Source organism: Crinia signifera, chromosome 3, assembly GCF_055691185.1.
Source record: "Crinia signifera chromosome 3, ASM5569118v1, whole genome shotgun sequence".
In the NCBI taxonomy this organism is placed as follows: domain Eukaryota; kingdom Metazoa; phylum Chordata; class Amphibia; order Anura; family Myobatrachidae; genus Crinia; species Crinia signifera.
Genome location: NC_139219.1, coordinates 321,594,262 through 321,611,853, shown reverse-complemented (window position 1 = coordinate 321,611,853; position 17,592 = coordinate 321,594,262). Strand labels below are relative to the sequence as shown.

The window sequence follows — 17,592 nt, the reverse complement described above, 5'->3', positions numbered from 1 at the left end:
TCTGGTCTGTGAGTAGGCGCATACACACTAGCCAATAATATGTAGAACACTGATATAGTTTTATGCATATCGGTTAATGTGTAAGCACTACATAGTTCACTTTCAGGATCCAGCAGGTGTTAACCCTCTATCATCCGTACAATCAGGCAAATCCAGACACGTCAGCTATACTGCATGTGGCTGCTGAACAAGTGATATTGTTTGTCCAGGAGTTTGTTACACAGTTTGAAGGGGGGGGGGGGGGGGAATATTGCTCATTGTGTGCCCAGCTGCACTTCCTAAACATGTGTCCAATCTGTCTGGTAATGTATGGGAGCAAGTGCCAAGCAGCCATTTGTTCCCAAGACTGGAACACAGACCAGTCAGGATACATTTGTTACATTTAACCAATGTATCCTAATGGACATTAAAGCCATTTCCCATCACGTGGGACAAATGGTTGAATGTCCTTTGCTCCCAAACATTACCAACTGGTTGTTAAGCTGGATACACACCAAAAGATTTCAGTCCAAAGTCTAGTAGGATACACTACATCCAATCAGATTCTATGGATAACTGCAGAAGGCAGACACTATGATTAGTGTAACCATGGACGGGTGACCATTATACTCCTTCAGTGTACAATATAATATAACCAAGAGTATCTACCATAGGTGTAGCTGCTATAGGGCCCAGAGCTGAGAGGGCCACCTTCCCTGTCAGTTACATGTGTTATACAGAGGTGTAGCTACCATAGGTGCAGGTGGTGGAGCTGCTATATGGCCCAGAGCTGAGAGGGGCCACCTTCCCTGTCACAGTTACATGTGTTATATACAGGGTGTAGCTAACATAGGTGCAGGGAGTGCAGCTGCTACGGGGCCCAGAGCTGAGAGGGGCCACCTTCCCTGTCACATGTGTTATATACAGGGTGTAGCCAACATAGGTGCAGGGAGTGCAGCTGCTACGGGGCCCAGAGCTGAGAGGGGCCACCTTCCCTGTCACAGTTACATGTGTTATATACAGGGTGTAGCTAACATAGGTGCAGGGAGTGCAGCTGCTACGGGGCCCAGAGCTGAGAGGGGCCACCTTCCCTGTCAGTTACATGTGTTATATACAGGGTGTAGCCAACATAGGTGCAGGGAGTGCAGCTGCTACAGGGCCCAGAGCTGAGAGGGGCCACCTTCCCTGTCACAGTTACATGTGTTATATACAGGGTGTAGCCAACATAGGTGCAGGGAGTGCAGCTGCTACAGGGCCCAGAGCTGAGAGGGGCCACCTTCCCTGTCACAGTTACATGTGTTATATACAGGGTGTAGCTACCATAGGTGCAGGGAGTGTAGCAGCTATGGGGCCCAGAGCTGAGAGGGGCCACCTTCCCTGTCAGTTACATGTGTTATATACAGGGGTGTAGCTACCATATGTGCAGGGGGTGCAGCTGCTATGGGGCTACTATAGTTCAAATAATTAACTAGGGCACAAGTATGGGGCATAAAAGTGCTGCTGCAGAGATAACTCTTGAAGCATTGGTCAGGGGTCCCTTCAAGATGTTTCTATGGGGCCTCCAAAGGGGGCAACACCCCATAAAAGGACCACCCCCTGGCCTCGTTTTACTCACTACAACTCTCAGAAGTTAGAACTTGTCATCCAAGTGTGTACACCATGAAGCTAGCCTGTAGAGGGGAGTCCTACATCCTGCCATGTGCATCGTAAATGACAGACAACCCCTCTATTCTGTCAGTGAGAATAACCACCGTCTCATACAATGACTTCAGGAGACAGATTCTGTGTGCGCAATAACAGAACGCACAATGCATCCAATTACAGCCGCCCAGAAGTATTCAGGAATACAATCATCAATAGGCTCTTCAAAAGATTCCTTTAATAAAACAGAGGTGTAAAAAGGGAAGACGATGCATTTTATTGGCAAATAAAAAAAAGTAACTTCACAGATAAAAACCATCATACAATCCGCTTATAGTAATCTTTGTAAAGGCAAAAATCACACAACACAATAGGCAGCTGTCATACAATAGACATAACTAGGACTAAGATCAGCTTGCAGAAATGAGGGCAAAATTAAAACGCTGCGATGCCGTAATATGTCACGGCAGACGTATCGCAGGAGACTATGGCAAGTATCAGACATAAAACCAGTGCAAAATGCGAATTAAGACCCAACGGTATATTCTATAAGGATTCTCAGCTTATTCAGTATAAACTCTGAACAGTCCAAATATTATCTCCTTTCGGTTTCATCATGGCTATTCGACCCAGCTCCAACTGTTGGCAGAAGAGCTGACAGCCAATGGGAGATCCTTCACACATGTGACCATACCTGTATTAAAAACCAAGTCATTTGCTACAGATTGGTTTAGCGCCAATTCAGAGAAAACCCCCCAAATTATATAAAAAAAGTCCAATTGAATATCAACGAAAGTGAAGAAAACCAAGAACTGCTTCTGCTAAGATCATGTGAATTGGGGGAACTTGGCAGCATCCGCCTAGTGGTATCTCATCTCAGTTTTTGGAATGCCTGCAACAATCTCAGACTCTATTCCACAGTGGTCCTCTCCACGCAGAATCTTGAAGAAGCCTAGATGAAGAGGGGACAATTAGAGATTCTAAAGTCCATACAGAAAGCGCGCAAGTAAAACAAGAACTTTAATAGTACTAAGTGAAGTAGCCAAGATCGAAAGGATTGTTTCTTAACTCCTGTCCTCGGGGATCTTTAACAGCACATGTTTTCTATACCTCCTAGCTGCTGCTCAATTGTAGTCATTACTGACATTCTGAAAGATCAGGTAGTGCAAATCCTTTTACATGTGCTACTGTGGAGATCCATTAATGAATGCACAGCTAGAGATCCGATAACCCTGCCATAGAGGTTGGACAGCCAGCCCTGGCAAGAGAAGATCTGGAATGCATCATTTCATGTCTAAATGGATTCAGACTGTCAGAAGCATTGCCCAGAATATATCTATTGCCCACACAAAGGAAATAGTTGCAGATATGTAGTGCACAGTTCAAATGCAGACAGTCAGACCCAGGTTGTTAACACGTTAATTCCATTTACAGCTTTAAACCGGATTTTATCATATATAAAGTTTTCCGTCAGACACTGATAATTCACCTTACAGCAATCTAACATGTCAGCATGCTGGGTTTGAGCTCCGTGTCCACAGTTGCGAGTCGTCATTTAACAGTCAAACCCACATACCCAAAACATTGTTGTGGCCATGGGGGTATAGTACAAGTCCTCGACAGTCAGGATTCAGACGGTCGTTTCGCCAACATTGCAATCCCTACTGTCAGGAGCCTGATAGGGGGCGAGCACATTCAAACGCCTTGTGCTCACCAACCTATTGTATTCTTCTGTGGGGGTTGTGGACCCCTATGAGGGAGAATAGACAGTTTAAGTTGGGATGCCGAATGTCTTCTCTTGACAGTTTGAATCCCCATGTCGGTGAAACGACCGTCGGTCAGTCATCCAACACATGCCCAGAGGGGTATGGATCATTGGATAGACCGCAACTAGGATGACAAGTATTAGGGCAACATGACTGAAGGGCAAACTGGTCATTAGATCGACATGGGGCGTTTCACTTTTTTGTCCCGGATTTTGACAGTCGACATGGACACTGACACTCAGAACCGTGTCCGCTTGCCATGCTTGGTACACTATCTTACTCTCCCTTAGTGGATGGTAGGGCATCCAATACCACCTGTCTGCAAATGTTGGCTAAAAAAAAAAAAAAAAAAAAAAAAAGGGAAAAACACCATGTTGACCTGTTGAGCCTGTCAACCTTCAGTCATGTTGACCTAGTGGGATATTCAATCTGTGCTGATATTTTCTAACAGGGGCAATATGGGAACTCACCTATTCAATGGTGCCATTAGCGACAGATCTGTTCAGTCGGAAACTGCTGTGGCTTGTCAAATTAAAGTCAGTTTTCCGACAATTTAACTTGACAGTCAATGTTTGGAAAGTCCATAGTGTCTGATCAGACAAAAAATGGCCAAGATTCTGACTGTCGGGACGTTCTGAGTTGGAATCCCAGATTGGTTCCATCACGTCACTAGAAGCCGCCACATACACTCTGTGGAGGCAGCCCTTTGCCACATTACACCCACCTCAGCCCAAATCCCAATCAGACATATCTTACCATTATCACCCCAGTCGTTGTTCCAGGAGTTGGCACAGAGCCAGTATGGTGTTCCATTCTCCACGCCCCAGCCCAGGATTTTAATAGCATGACCTCCAATCTCCTCTCCAGTGACATGGCGGTACACACCTAGGGTAAAACATTGGTTACAAAGTCAGAGAAGCACTAAGCTGGCAGCATGGCAGGCCTATGCCAGTCAGTAGGGCTCAACTAGGAACAGAACCCCCCCCCCCCCATCTACCTCAAGAATGGATCAGCAGTTTCCCCCACCACTAAGCCATATAATGCCCCCCACCCTTAGGTTCCACTCTCGTAAGAAACAGGACAACTAGAGCAATTAAGCCCAAGTCTGTTTGAAAGCATTTGCCAGCATTCCCATAAAGGCACAATCAGAGCGGTGTAGAGCAGCTTAGTCTGTGCCCAATGTTGGTTTCCAAATTTTCTGCTTAAGATACAAATAATTAACCGTTCAGCAGCAAAGATTCTATAGCTCAGACCTGGCCAACCTGCAGCTCTTTATTTGTTTTGAAACTACAAGTCCCAGCATGATTGCCACCGTTTTGATATTTGGGTATGCTAAAACTGTGGCAAAGCATGCTGGGACTTGTAGTAACATAATTGCTGGAGGGCCATGGTTTGTCCAGGACTGCTATAGCTAAACTGGGTATATATGTCCAATACAGTAACTTCCCAATAAGGGGGCAGAATTAGGGGCGATGTCCATGACATGCCGCTGGAATCCAGTTTCCCTCCTGTATATTAGAAGTAGTCCAATTCTTAGTTGCGGTAGTTTGGTGGTATGGCCGGAAACCTCTCAACTGCGCTGCAGAAGCAGGCTCTCCTGAGAAATTTCCGGCCATGTCACTGTGTAAAGAAAGGGTGCGCAAGTTGCCGCTTGGGGAGGATCTGCCTCACTCTGCTGTCCAAACACAGGAATGCCTGAACAAACCAACAACTGAACGCCTGAAACTCCAAGCGGCCACAGACAGCCGAAGCAGGCAGCAGCCCCTGGGGAGCAAGGGACGGCAACAGGGGGGACACCTGTGACAGGCCCCGAGATCAGGCACTGATTAGTGGAGGAGGGTCTCACAGTCCCTCAAAAAGTCTGCACCAAGCAATCACTTACTGATTGTTCGTGGTGCCGCTGGCCCAGGAGTGTCCTCCTCCACATTCACATATATATTCCTCCGTGGCCAGGAGGAAGTGGTCCACAGCGGGAGCTGGGTTCTGCCTTGGGACGGACATGCAGTGACCGGAGAAGTCTCCCAGTCACCGGGCAGACAGCCGCCACTCACACACACAGTCGGCTGTTACTACTGGGGGAGCTGCGGCACTGGCGCAGGCAACAGGTGCTTGAGGACTGCGTAAACTGACCCCAGAGCCCCCCAGCTGACTGCCTGATCTTCCCCTGGAACCCTAAACAGTCACTAAATGTTTACACCAGAGGATCCTTGTGAGTCTCAGTGTACCAAAAATGTACCATGGGGGAGAGAATTGTGTAATATGTGAAAGTACATGTACATACATCTGATAGGGAGGGGTGGGTAAATGTGTACCATTGGGAGGTGGGTAACTATCGTGAGGCTCATTATGGGTAGGGGGCATTACTGTGGACAGAGCGCGGGGCACAGGAGGGCATCAATGTGATAGTACTCAGGTTGCAGTGTGTCCAGTTTATGTTCCAGCATTAGGGGGGGTGGAGGAAGATGGCATTTGAGGGGATAGGGGGCCCCAGAGATATCAGTGTATGGGGCCCAGGATTTGTGTTGCCAGCCCTGGCTGCAGGAGGAACGCGGCTGCCCCTTCTGTGGTGAGTATTTCTGGGGCAAGACAAACATGCACTGGTAGGTTTGTCCTGCCCCATGAAAACCCTCCCCTCATGGGTGTAAGTGTCCACTTAAGGTAGTCTGTTGTATGCAGTGCTGTTGAGGGGTTACCTTTACCCGTTACTGTTGAAGGGGACCAGGTCCTGCGCCGCCCTCCCCTGCTGCAAAGACTGGGCAGTGGGAGTAGAGAGCAGAGGCAGCTGCAGCAGCACAGCCTCTCTCCCCTGCTCAGTGTTATGTGCTGAGCAGTGTTCCCTCTAAGCTGTGCGCTTGCACACAACTCGACGAGCGTGCGCACAGACATTACAACAGAGCGCACAAAACAGCAGTGGTCCCTTTTTGCAGTTGTGGACTCAATTAATGTGTGTTTCACCCATTAACTACATTGTGTGCTGTATTTTGAATGTTTAAATGTTAAATATCATTTTGAAGTAAAGTTAACACAAATGCTGAACTTCATTTTCCAGTTATATTTAAGCGACGCACAAAATTTTTAATTTCCTTCCAAACTTGCACAGCCAAAATCTTTTGCCGCACACAGCCTTCGTAAAATTAGAGGGAACATTGGTGCTGAGTGGGTAGAGTGGCAGCTGCAGCCCGCACCTCCTCCTATTTGTCACTCCCCACCCTCCCATTGACCACACTTATTTACCGGAGCCCGGCAGCACTTTCAGCAGCCCTGGTTGTGTTCAGAAAGCCATAAACTTTCCATTATATCACAATGCATGAAAACAGAAATAGCATGGACCCTTGTGACAGCACCACCCTTAAGGGCAGGGCTGGGAAATTGCGGCCCTCCAGATGTTGATGAACTACACATCCCAGGATGCTTTGTATTAGTTTTGCTATGTGGCCATGCTGAAACTGATGCAAGGCATGCTGGGATATGTAGTTCATCAACATCTGGAGGGCCGCAATTGCCCAGCCCTGCTTAAGGGGGTCGTCCGATTAAACCCATCATTGAACTTTGCACACTATCTTATCTTAAGAGACCATCTAAGTTTGAAGACGATTAGTTAAAGCACAGGTTCTCAAACTTGGTCCTCAGGACCCCACACAGGGCATGTTTTGCAGGTTTCCTCACAGAATCAATCTTTTGATATGTGTCAATGAGTAAAGAATGCACCTGTCGGGTGACCTGGAAACCATGAACTGTGGGGTCCTGAGGACAGAGTTTGAGAACCCCTGCGTTAGAGTTATCATGGAACATACACACATTGTTCAATTATACTTCTGTACACCACATACAGGAGTTTTATCATGCAATGTAAACAGTAAAGTCGCCATTAGCAACAGATCAATGTCAAGTCAGAATTCATAAAGTATATTCTAGAATGGACCACTACAAGCTGATTTAGTTGCTGCGGGCAACTTCACACATTACACTGCTTGATACATCTCCTCATAAACCCTTTATTGCATGGGGATGCAAGTAAACCCATTGGACTCTCACCGGATTTGTATGTGGGGAAGTCCTCGTACACGGTAAATGCTCCCTCTACTGGCCCGTTCTTGTAGATCTCAGCCTTGATCTCCTCCTGGCTGCTTGGGACACTGTACGAGTCAGAGCCTACAAGTCAAAATATGTGTTAGCAGAACCTGCTGAGATTTAACGTCAAGGTCAGAAAGTATCGGACACGCAATGACGGACTGGAGACTCCACTCACCGAAGTGTTTGTCTGAACCGTAGTCTGGCCCATAGCCTGCTTCACACTTCTTCACGCAGCGTGGAGTGTCTCCTTCCTCTCCCTTGCAGGATGGTCGGGTGCCGTTGACGTGATGCTCGCAGGGAGGTATAGAGTACGGTCTGCAGCCTAGACACAAACGCTGGGGATTACAGCCCAATCACCAGAAGGGGGTGCTGCTAACATCAGCTATTAGGCATGACCAACAATGGAGATGGCACAATACTTACCGATGTGCGAGTCGTACAAGCCCCCGGATACAAGACCCTTCTCTGTCCAGTATTTCCACGCACCAGAAGGGTAGCCACCATTGCAGCTAAATGAAATAAAATAGAGTTCAGTTGCAGTCTAGTTACAGAGGGTTCAACTTATAGGTCTTTGGGATGGGAATGGGACAATACAATTTAGGTAGACATGGATTGGGTCAACCACCGAAGATAGACAGGCTTTAGGGTGACACCTGAAATAGGAGGACACTGCTAGGGACAACAGGGTCGGAAGGTCAACACAAGCATTAGGTAGACCATGGCAAGGTCAACAGTCAAAAGGTAGACCAAGAGTTCACTTTTTTTGGCCGAATGTAGACTGACACCAAGTGTAGCCATGTTGTCCAGTCTTGACCCAATGACTCTTTGGGATGGGAAGTGCCAGACAAAAACAACCACAAGTCTTTACCCCATTCCACACTCCATCCCGCAGCAGGAGAGCAGATCTTCTGCAGATACTTCCACATTCACCATGCCGTTGGAGTGCACACAGGCCCTGTCTGAAATAGCCTCCACCGCCCCGAATGCCTAGGGACAGACCGGTTGAGTTAGCTGAAAAATGGTCCACACTGGAGATCTGTGATCACCAGACCGTCTATGCACTTGATCAGTTTCTACTCACCCAGCAGGAGCCGCATGAACCCTGGTCTCGCACTTCCTTGATGGTGGGACAATTTGGCCAGGCTTCCCGGGAATCAAAGTTATCAGGAAGGTCCATCTGCTCGGCGAATGAGTACCTAACGGGGCAAAAAAGAATCTTTAACACTGGGAGGATGACTGGTAACTGATGCACTGGGACAGGCCAGGCCAACCAGTAGCTTATCAACAGCTGGAGAGCCATAAGTCCCAGCATGCCTTGCCACAGTTTTGCTATTAGGGAATGCCAAAACTGTGGCAAGGCATGCTGGGATGTGTAGTTCTACAACAGCTGGGCCAGGCGTGCACTGGGAGAACATGACCATGGCTATTATACACTTGCATTGTCTAGATTAACTGGGTGATTGTCGCGTGGTTATCTTTATCCAGAATACCTGTCGCGTGGTTATCTTTATCCAGAATACCTTTCTAGAATAAGGCAACCGGCCCCACTACCCAGCATTACATAGATCCAAGTGGACATTCTCACCTAACTGGCAGTTTATGGCTTCCTCCAAGTATGGTTCCACAGAGTCTCTTCACATGAGCCATGTCTGAGGGTGCGAAATTGTGTCCAGCCTGATCAAAGGAAACACAACAGCTTCAGAATAATGATGCGTCAAACTCCGCTATGCAGCCACAAACTACAGCTTAAAAAGCTGTGGTCAAACGGCCACCAATACCAACAGCACTAGAGGAACACCTATACAGTGATCACATAATCAGCCCATGCTGGAGTAACCCAACTGCCCAGGAGCAACAATACACAAGACACCACAGGTGCAGCTCAGAAGGCAGAATCTCCCAAATCACTAATACCACCACCAAAACACATATATACTCTCAGATTAGGAAGTTTTACTCAAACTGTCCCTGTAATCCAATTGAATAAGCCATGTATTTGTTGGAGCAGAAAGCCCAGCCAATCGCAAACAGTGTTAATATGGCTGCTATGTCATTGGCTGAGAAGGTATTTACCTCCAGTTCCATTGGCAGCAAGGTAGTACAGTAGTGTACGCCTCTTTAAAGGCCCCCATACACTAGCCGATTTTGGTCAGATTTCGGCCAGATCAGTCGGATCTGGCCGAAATCGGACCAAAATCGGCTAGTTTTGATGTCCCCTCAGATCGGATGCGCGGTCCCGTGCGCATCGGATCTGCGTCGGGTGGTCGGACCTGCTGTATGTCTGACCACCCGACTTGGGACCTAGTGGGGCGGCGCAGAGGTAGAGGGAGCAGGGGGGGCTGGGGACGCTGCGGGGGACACAGGCGGCATAGTGCCGGGCAGGGGGAGCCTGGAGCTGTCAGTACTGATTCTGAATTTAAAAAAAAAAAGCCCATACAATGAATGGGCGGCCTGTGATTGGCTGAGCGCTCTCTCAGCCAGTCAGCAATTGGCTGAGAGTGCGCTCAGCCAATCACAGGCTACCCATTCATTGTAAAGGCTTTTTTTTCTAGCACTGACAGCTCCCAGCTCCCTCTGCCCGGCTCTATGCCGCCTGTGTCCCCCGCAGCGTCCCCAGCCCCCCCCTGCTCCCACCAGCAGCCCTGCTCTGTAGCCCCCCCCCCTCTGCTCCCCGGGTTTTTTACATGTGATAAAGCGAGATGATTTATCACATGTAAAAAATGGCACATCAAGTGCCAATCTAATCAAGCTCCCCCGGGGAGCAGCAGGGGAAGTTCAGGGGGAAGTCGGGGGCGACTTGTCCTAAGGACAAGTCGCCCTAGTGTATGGGGGCCTTAAGTGTTCCAGCTGACCAATCTCACACTGGGCTCCTCTACCCCAAACTTCAATAGCCACTATATCTGAGTGAGCTTACAGCTAGATTGTGCTTTATCAAGGTATGAAAACCTTTGGTCCAAATTGACCTTTGATAGATCCACCCCCCCCCCCCCCCCCAATCCCCAGATCCACCCCCCCCACCCCCCCCCCCCCCCCCCCCCAAATCAATCACAGCTTGGACTAGTTTAAACACATAAGAATAGTAACTTCATGCTAAGGAGTTCAGATCGAAGTTTTACATTTAACGCTTAAAACATATTTACTTTGCGGTTCTCAAGCGGCTCCTCCAACCACTCGTCACCGATGCACTGCACATACCAGAGGCAGATGTACGCACCAGCAGCTGCTCAAGATGCAGCAGTAATACGCACACAGTAGGGAAGTGTCTGCAGGCTGTGCCAGGTTTATGATCTGCACTGCTAGACATGGAAGTCACAGCGCCCGGTTACAGGACCCGAGGCGCTGCACACAGGATAATCTTGTATCGCATTACCCATATTACAGTGAACGAATCAGCACTAGGCGCATTACACTGTAAATTCATAGTGGTTAATGGGTTTTTAACATGTTCTATTGAGAGCGTAGTAGCAGGCCATTCCCTTCAGGTAATATACAGGGGTGTCTATAAACAGGCTCACAGGTGTAAGGCCAGGATTGTTGGGTATTTCATGTTGTTCCCAAGCAGGTGATCAGATTGTGATTAAGAGAAACAGGTTTTAGTGAAAGGGAGAAAGCAATTGAAATTGATTAAAATATTTATGTAAATATAACACTAGATTGTGCTGGGGGACACAAACGAATGTGGGTTGTATTCAGGTGTATATGGAGAGGAGCAGGAAATTGCTTTATCCATGCAATTGGTATTTATATTTTGGGAGATGGCCTGATTTGTTAAGACCCAGGGGAGAACTACTGTGTGTTGGACCGAATTAAAAGAGGGCATGTGGGACCCGGGTAAAGTGCACGTCTTCTGTGGCATCTGGAGTGGTTGCTGTATCCTTGTAGGCCGTCCCTATGAGCAATGCCAAGAGGAACAGTCTTAAGACTGAGCAATAAACCTTTGCTTCCAGAGACAGATATAGCCCCTTTCACCTGATCTGCTTCATACCCAGTGTTCCCCCAGCCCTGCCACCTGCTAGCTACCTGTGCAGAGGCCTGGTCAACCGCCAGTGACCAGTTGGGAGCCAGAAGATGCCAATGGTAGGAACCTGAGCAGTAACTTTGCTGTAGGTGCCACGTGGTAGGAGCCTGTTGATGGCACATCATACCCACCCAATGCGCAGATAACTGCACACCTTTAGCAGCAAAGCACAAATCGGGATTCTAGGCATAAGGGTAACAGAAAGCTGCACCTGACAATGACCCTTGTACTATTCAACACCTAAAATGCTTACACCGAATATAGTAGCCCAACAAATCTTACCCCGAAAGCCAGCCAACACCCCCCCCCCCCCACCACCACCCCAATGCATCTTGGGAATGTGATCTTTGTTCTGATGCAGGAGGGCTTCTGTGCCACCCTCAGCCAGTGGCACCAGATACCACCCAATTGTGGCAACCAGTTTAGGAAACACTGGTGTGAAGTAATTTAACCCTTACGTAGTAGACCTAGAAATCTTCAAGGCTGAGTTGCACTGCTGGCAACGGCCAGGCTGCACCACTTTCTGATCCGGTGTGATCCGCACCGCTGAATGCTACGGGACAGGAATCAACATAATGCATTAGAAGTTCCCCTCCGTGGACTGGTCAGGGGGCAGGCTTAACTATATGATGCAATATGCAGATTCCCAAGCACAGCAGGGTGGCCGGGGAACAGTGGTAGTGATGGGGATCCCTGCTTGCGATCCCCCTGCACTCTACCCATCCCCCCAGCCCAACTTTAAAACCCATCCATCCCCCCATGCACCCAGCTACCCATCCCCCCATGCTCCCAGCCCAACTTTAAAACCCATCCCCCCATGCACCCAGCCCAACTTTTGTATCTTTTTATTTAAAAACAAAAACACCAGTTCTCCTCCCCCAATTACTACAATTGGGGGAGAACTGGTGTTTTTGTTTTTAAATAAAAAGATACAAAAGGGGTTAAAATTGGAGATACTTCTGCTAAACAGTTGGGGTAATACCACATTACTTTAGAGCAGGGGTGGCCAAACCAATCCTCGAGCTACCAACTGTCACATTTCCCAGATCACCTAGCTGGACCACAGGTGTAGTCATTACTAACTGTCACATTATCAAGCCTGCTGCATTCATTCCTACTATAGATCCACAGGTTGCCTGAGACATGAACTGTCAGTAGATCTTGAGGACAGGTTTGGCCACCCCTGCTTTAGACCATATAAACCCCTTCGTATAATTAGGGCCACAGCTGAATTCAGTGACAACTGAAGAGATTTACAGCAATGAGTGGAGACGAGGGACTGCTACTCTGTCATTACCATTGACAGCTGCCCAAACAAATTACTATAGCAGGTGTGACTCTTCAATGGGGTGCAGCTATTTCTAGAACCGATAACCGAGTCATCACTTATACAGTCCCTGTACCCATCAATGGTACCCACCTTCCACGTGGTGTTGATCTTATTGATGAAGTTGACCATGTCACCGGACAAAGGAGCGAAATGGGGAACATTTCGGCAGCTGGCGATGGTTGCCAGGACGCAGAGAAGGGCCACCGTTTGCCACATTGCTGCAGTACTCCACCTGTGGAAAGAAAATAATGACAGCGAGTTAATTCTGAGTCCGCCTGCGCAGCCCCCACCTACACCGAGTGGAGGCCACCAGCCATCAATTCAATGTGCGCCAGGGGTTCACACGGCTGCAGCACTGCACCCAGCAGATCAGTACAAAGTCTGGGTTCTATCTGCATGGCTGCAGCTTATTCTCCTTGTGCCCAACCACCAACCAGGCACATACTGGCATAATAAGCTTTACATTTACGCAGCTGCAATGGAGTCTGCCATTACAGACAATTAAAGCCCCTCCCACATGTTTAGGACCGTGTAGTCATGTGATCTCACACAGGGCAAAAAGCAACTGAACTGCTGGGATATAACTGACACCACCCCTGTGTATGAACCAACTAGAAACCATGATGGCAGATCTGACAAGGTGTCAGTCACAGCCCACATGCCCCTCCTAAAATTACAACATACAGCAGTGGAATAAAAGGGCACAAGAGCACCAGGCCAGCTCTACCAATAGGCATCTGCCTAGGGCACCAGTATCTGGTAGTCTGCCTATCACAACATTAAGCACAAGAAAGACATCCTTGTACTTAATGCAGGCAGCAGCTGTGGAACGTCTAAGATGTGTTGTTGTCCGCGTGGCGCAGTAGGGCGCTGAGCAGCCTTAAGGTGGCCATACACATGGCGATTTATCTTCAGATTTGGCTGGTTGGAACAAAAACCTGGTTATGGATGAGAGCAAACGACAGTTGACCATTTGGTTGGAAATGCTGGAAACCTGACAAACTGTCACTCATCCATAACCATGTTTTTGTTCCATCCCGCCAGATCTGAAGATAAACCTTACTAGTGTATGGGCACCTTTACACCGGCCCTGTGATTATATGAATATATATTTATCTACTGTATGCACATTATTTCCGGCATACACAATCTAATAAAAGAGGTGAATAGAACCTGTTTTCCGTGCAGAGGCTCACGTTACCAGACAAGGCGGAGAGCTGCTGGTATCCGGCCAAGACTACAGAACCGTATTTTTGTGGTGTAAACAGAAACCAGAGCTGCAGAGTAACCTGTCACCTTGGACAGCACAGACACAACACATTGTGACAATGAGGTCGGACACCTGAATTCCAACATAAATGGAATCCTGGAGTTATTCCCAGATGTGGGTGACTGATCAGGTTGTGACATAACCGGGCCTGAGGATCGTCTCCCTGCTCCAACATCAGCAACCTACGGCGCAAGGCTAAACCTAGATCATTCTCTATACATGAGCATTGGAATCATTTAACCTTTGTGGAGATTAAGCCAACTTTACAGAGCAGTTTAGGAAGATAACCACCTATGTTACTCCGCTCTGGCGTGGTAGTCAGAAAAATGCCACTCATGCAGTTATCTGGCCACACAATCCCCAACATGGTAAACACAAAGCGGGACTCCTGCTCGTGGTCTCTGCAAATGGGTGTGAGGTCATGCGTAAAACACCACGAGCCAAGACCCCGCTTTCACCACTATGAGGTCACTTCCCAGCACTCTGATCTACTGGCCACGCCCCAGTCCCTTGTGATAGACTATTTACCGCTGAGCAGCAGTGGGTGACAGGGAGCAAAACTGTCCGCCATCACCACTGCAGGGTAATACCACAGACAGGTGGGACTGTCCCACAAAAAAAACAGGACTGTAACCATCAACTTTTAGGTTGCAAAGCTCAATGTTAATGTTCGATCTCTTATGGTGCGTACACGCTACAATCCTTGTGGCCGTTGATAATTCGATATCAATGACCCGTGGGTTACCAGAATTGAAAAGGAGGGAGAGTGCCTGCCAAGTCGATTTCTGCTTTCGAAGCCACGGATGAGGATCGAATCTGCAGTGAAGGCAGTTAACACGGTTCGGTTTGTTTTTGCTTCTAGAAGCAGAATCAAATTGAAAATGCCAAAATCGAAGCGTGTGTACACCCGATTATGGAGCTATTAGGAATTAAACAAAACTCAGGTGCAACCGCAAGGCAGGGCCCCTCACTATGTACACATCCCTGTGATGTGACTAATAAGTACTGGCTGGCAGGTAATCAGAGCTAGTGCACACAGTGTACGGGGCATGTCACAACTAGTAGAGGCTATAGAACAATGGCTGTTAGGTGAGAAAGTACAAGGGTCACAAGGCCCCAGAAGTTTGTGCAGCACTGACGGTGTAATGGTTAGCATTACAGCGCTGAGGTCATGGGATTGAGTCCCACCATGGCCCATACTGACTGAGCTGAAAGCCGCTCAAAACAGCACGTTTGAGCGGCTTTCAGCTCAAAGCCGCCCAGTGTGTATGCCCCAGCGATGAGCGCTGCTGCGCGCTCCCACATCATCCCCAGAAAAGCAGATGAGCGGCTTTGAGGGCATAGCTACTCTACGCAACGCCATCCTCCCCCCACCGTCAGGCAATGGGAAAGCCGCTCAGTGTGTATGCACTGAGCGGCTTTCCCTGCAGCGATGAACGCAACCATCGCTGTCCACACACGCTGGGCATAGTCGCCCACTGTGTATGGACCAAAACTGTGCAGAGTTTGTATATTCTCCCCGTGCTTGCGTGGGTTTCCCTCAGGGTACTCCGGTTTACTCCCACAATCCAAAAATATACTGGTAGGTTAATTGGCTGGTAAATAAATACTGAGCAAATTACAGTAATCCCAGAATTTGTTGTTTGTCAGCTGATCTTATTGTCTATTACGTAACCTGGGAACTGTGATTACCCAACATCAGGGGGAACAACTTGTAATAGAGCAAAGATCACAGATGGTTAAGCCTGAGCCAGAAATGCAGTCACAAGACACTTTTTGGACTCTAAATCCCAGTTTTGTTACCATTTAGTTTTTGGAGGTTAAGTTTTATCTGTGGGGCAGATCTAAAAACACAGAAGCGAATAGAAGATCTGGGGACTGCGTGGGACACCTATAAATGACGCAGTTTCTGTAGTCTAATAAAAACCATGTGAAATGCAGAAAGGAATTCAGCCATGCACAGAACCTGCGTCATTAAATAGGTGCCCTGGATAGAAGGGATATTACTGCCAGCCTAGCTATAGTATACACGTATGTACATACAGATCTCAGGAAAATTAAGGAGCAGGATACATGGAAAATATATTTTTTTCTATATTAGAATAACCCTTTCCAGGATTGGGCACTTCCAGGGCGGCCATGTTGTAAACAAGGTACAGTCATGTGACTGCAGAGAGCCCTATACATAGCCCATTTCTGCTATACACAAACCACCACTATAACCAGCCTATTACTGCTGTACAGTATATTATCCATTATTACTGCTATATGGATTTCCATGATCTCTACACACATTGCTATAGCTTTATACAGGTCATGCCCACTATATGCTGGATACTACGGCTATATATGCTGATCTTTGTTGCTATTACAGAGAAGCCCCCAGAGCTAGCAGCTGAGCATGCAGTGACCATGGGGCGGGGGAATCCCAGGCACAGGAGACAATAACCCCACGCGGAGGTCACATGGCCTAGCAGACAGCAACACCAGCTACAATGTAACACTGACTGCACCCCGGCCACACACCCTGTGTACCCCGGATACACTGCACCCTGGCCATACACAATATGTACCCCGGATACAATGTAACACTGACTGCACCCCGGCCACGCACACTGTGTACCCCGGCCACACACCCTGTGTACCCCGGATACACTGCACCCCGGCCACGCACCCTGCACCCCGGATACACTGCACCCCGGCCACACACCCTGTGTACCCCGGATACACTGCACCCCGGCCACGCACCCTGCACCCCGGATACACTGCACCCCGGCCACGCACCCTGTGTACCCCGGATACACTGCACCCCGGCCACACACACTGCACCCCGGATACAATGCACCCCGGCCACACACCCTGTGTACCCCGGATACACGGCACCCCGGCCACACAGCTACACCACATCCCTCACTAACACACAGCCATAGCAGCTCCTACAGAGGGCATGCTGGGGCTACTAGTTCCACAGCAGCCTAGGAGACCCCTGGCTGTGCTGTGTACCCCATATACAGTATGCAGAGTGTATACACCGCGCACATGTGTTACCTGGGCTGCTGCAGTCACACTGAGAGGCCGGAGATCAGCCGGAAAGCACCCGGGACTCCTCTTATATAACCCCCTGTGCTACGCCCTGCACCCGCCTGACTCATCACATGACCAGGGATTACACAGTGTACACAGCGAGCACAGCACACAGTCAGCCACAGCCAGGCCTGCACACAGACACACACAGACACATATTACTTTCTATTTCCCCTCTATTGTGCATACAAAGCTCTTATTACACTGTTGTACTGCACACTACCACACTATACTATTACACTGCACACCACCACACTATACTATTACACTGCACACTACCACACTATACTATTACACTGCACACTACCACCCTATACTATTACACTGTACACTACCACACTATACTATTACACTGCACACTACCACACACTATACTATTACACTGCACACTACCACACTATGTTATTACACTGCACACTACCACCCTATG

The 17,592-nt window shown here is 48.4% G+C and overlaps 1 protein-coding gene across 1 annotated transcript; it reads right to left on the bottom strand.

Moving 5' to 3' along the window:
* Nucleotides 1-1,874: 1,874 nt before the first annotated feature.
* On the bottom strand, nucleotides 1,875-17,249 carry CTSB (cathepsin B). Its single transcript, XM_083178761.1, has 10 exons — nucleotides 17,127-17,249; nucleotides 12,899-13,040; nucleotides 9,046-9,134; nucleotides 8,542-8,656; nucleotides 8,329-8,447; nucleotides 7,884-7,969; nucleotides 7,636-7,782; nucleotides 7,422-7,538; nucleotides 4,143-4,271; nucleotides 1,875-2,572 (listed from the first exon to the last, which is right to left on the bottom strand). The coding sequence occupies exons 2-10, from the start codon at nucleotides 13,022-13,024 to the stop codon at nucleotides 2,481-2,483; spliced, it is 1,020 nt and encodes a 339-aa protein (XP_083034887.1). The 5' UTR covers nucleotides 13,025-13,040; nucleotides 17,127-17,249; the 3' UTR covers nucleotides 1,875-2,480.
* Nucleotides 17,250-17,592: the final 343 nt, after the last annotated feature.

Coding starts and splice junctions, on each gene's coding strand:
- CTSB (XM_083178761.1), bottom strand. CDS start 13,024: ATGTGGCAAACGGTGGCCCTTCTCTGCGTCCTGGCAACCATCGCCAGC. Junction 7,783..7,883: donor CTTGTACGACTCGCACATCG/GTAAGTATTGTG, acceptor GTTTGTGTCTAG/GCTGCAGACCGTACTCTATA. Junction 2,573..4,142: donor CAACGACTGGGGTGATAATG/GTAAGATATGTC, acceptor CTCTTCATCTAG/GCTTCTTCAAGATTCTGCGT.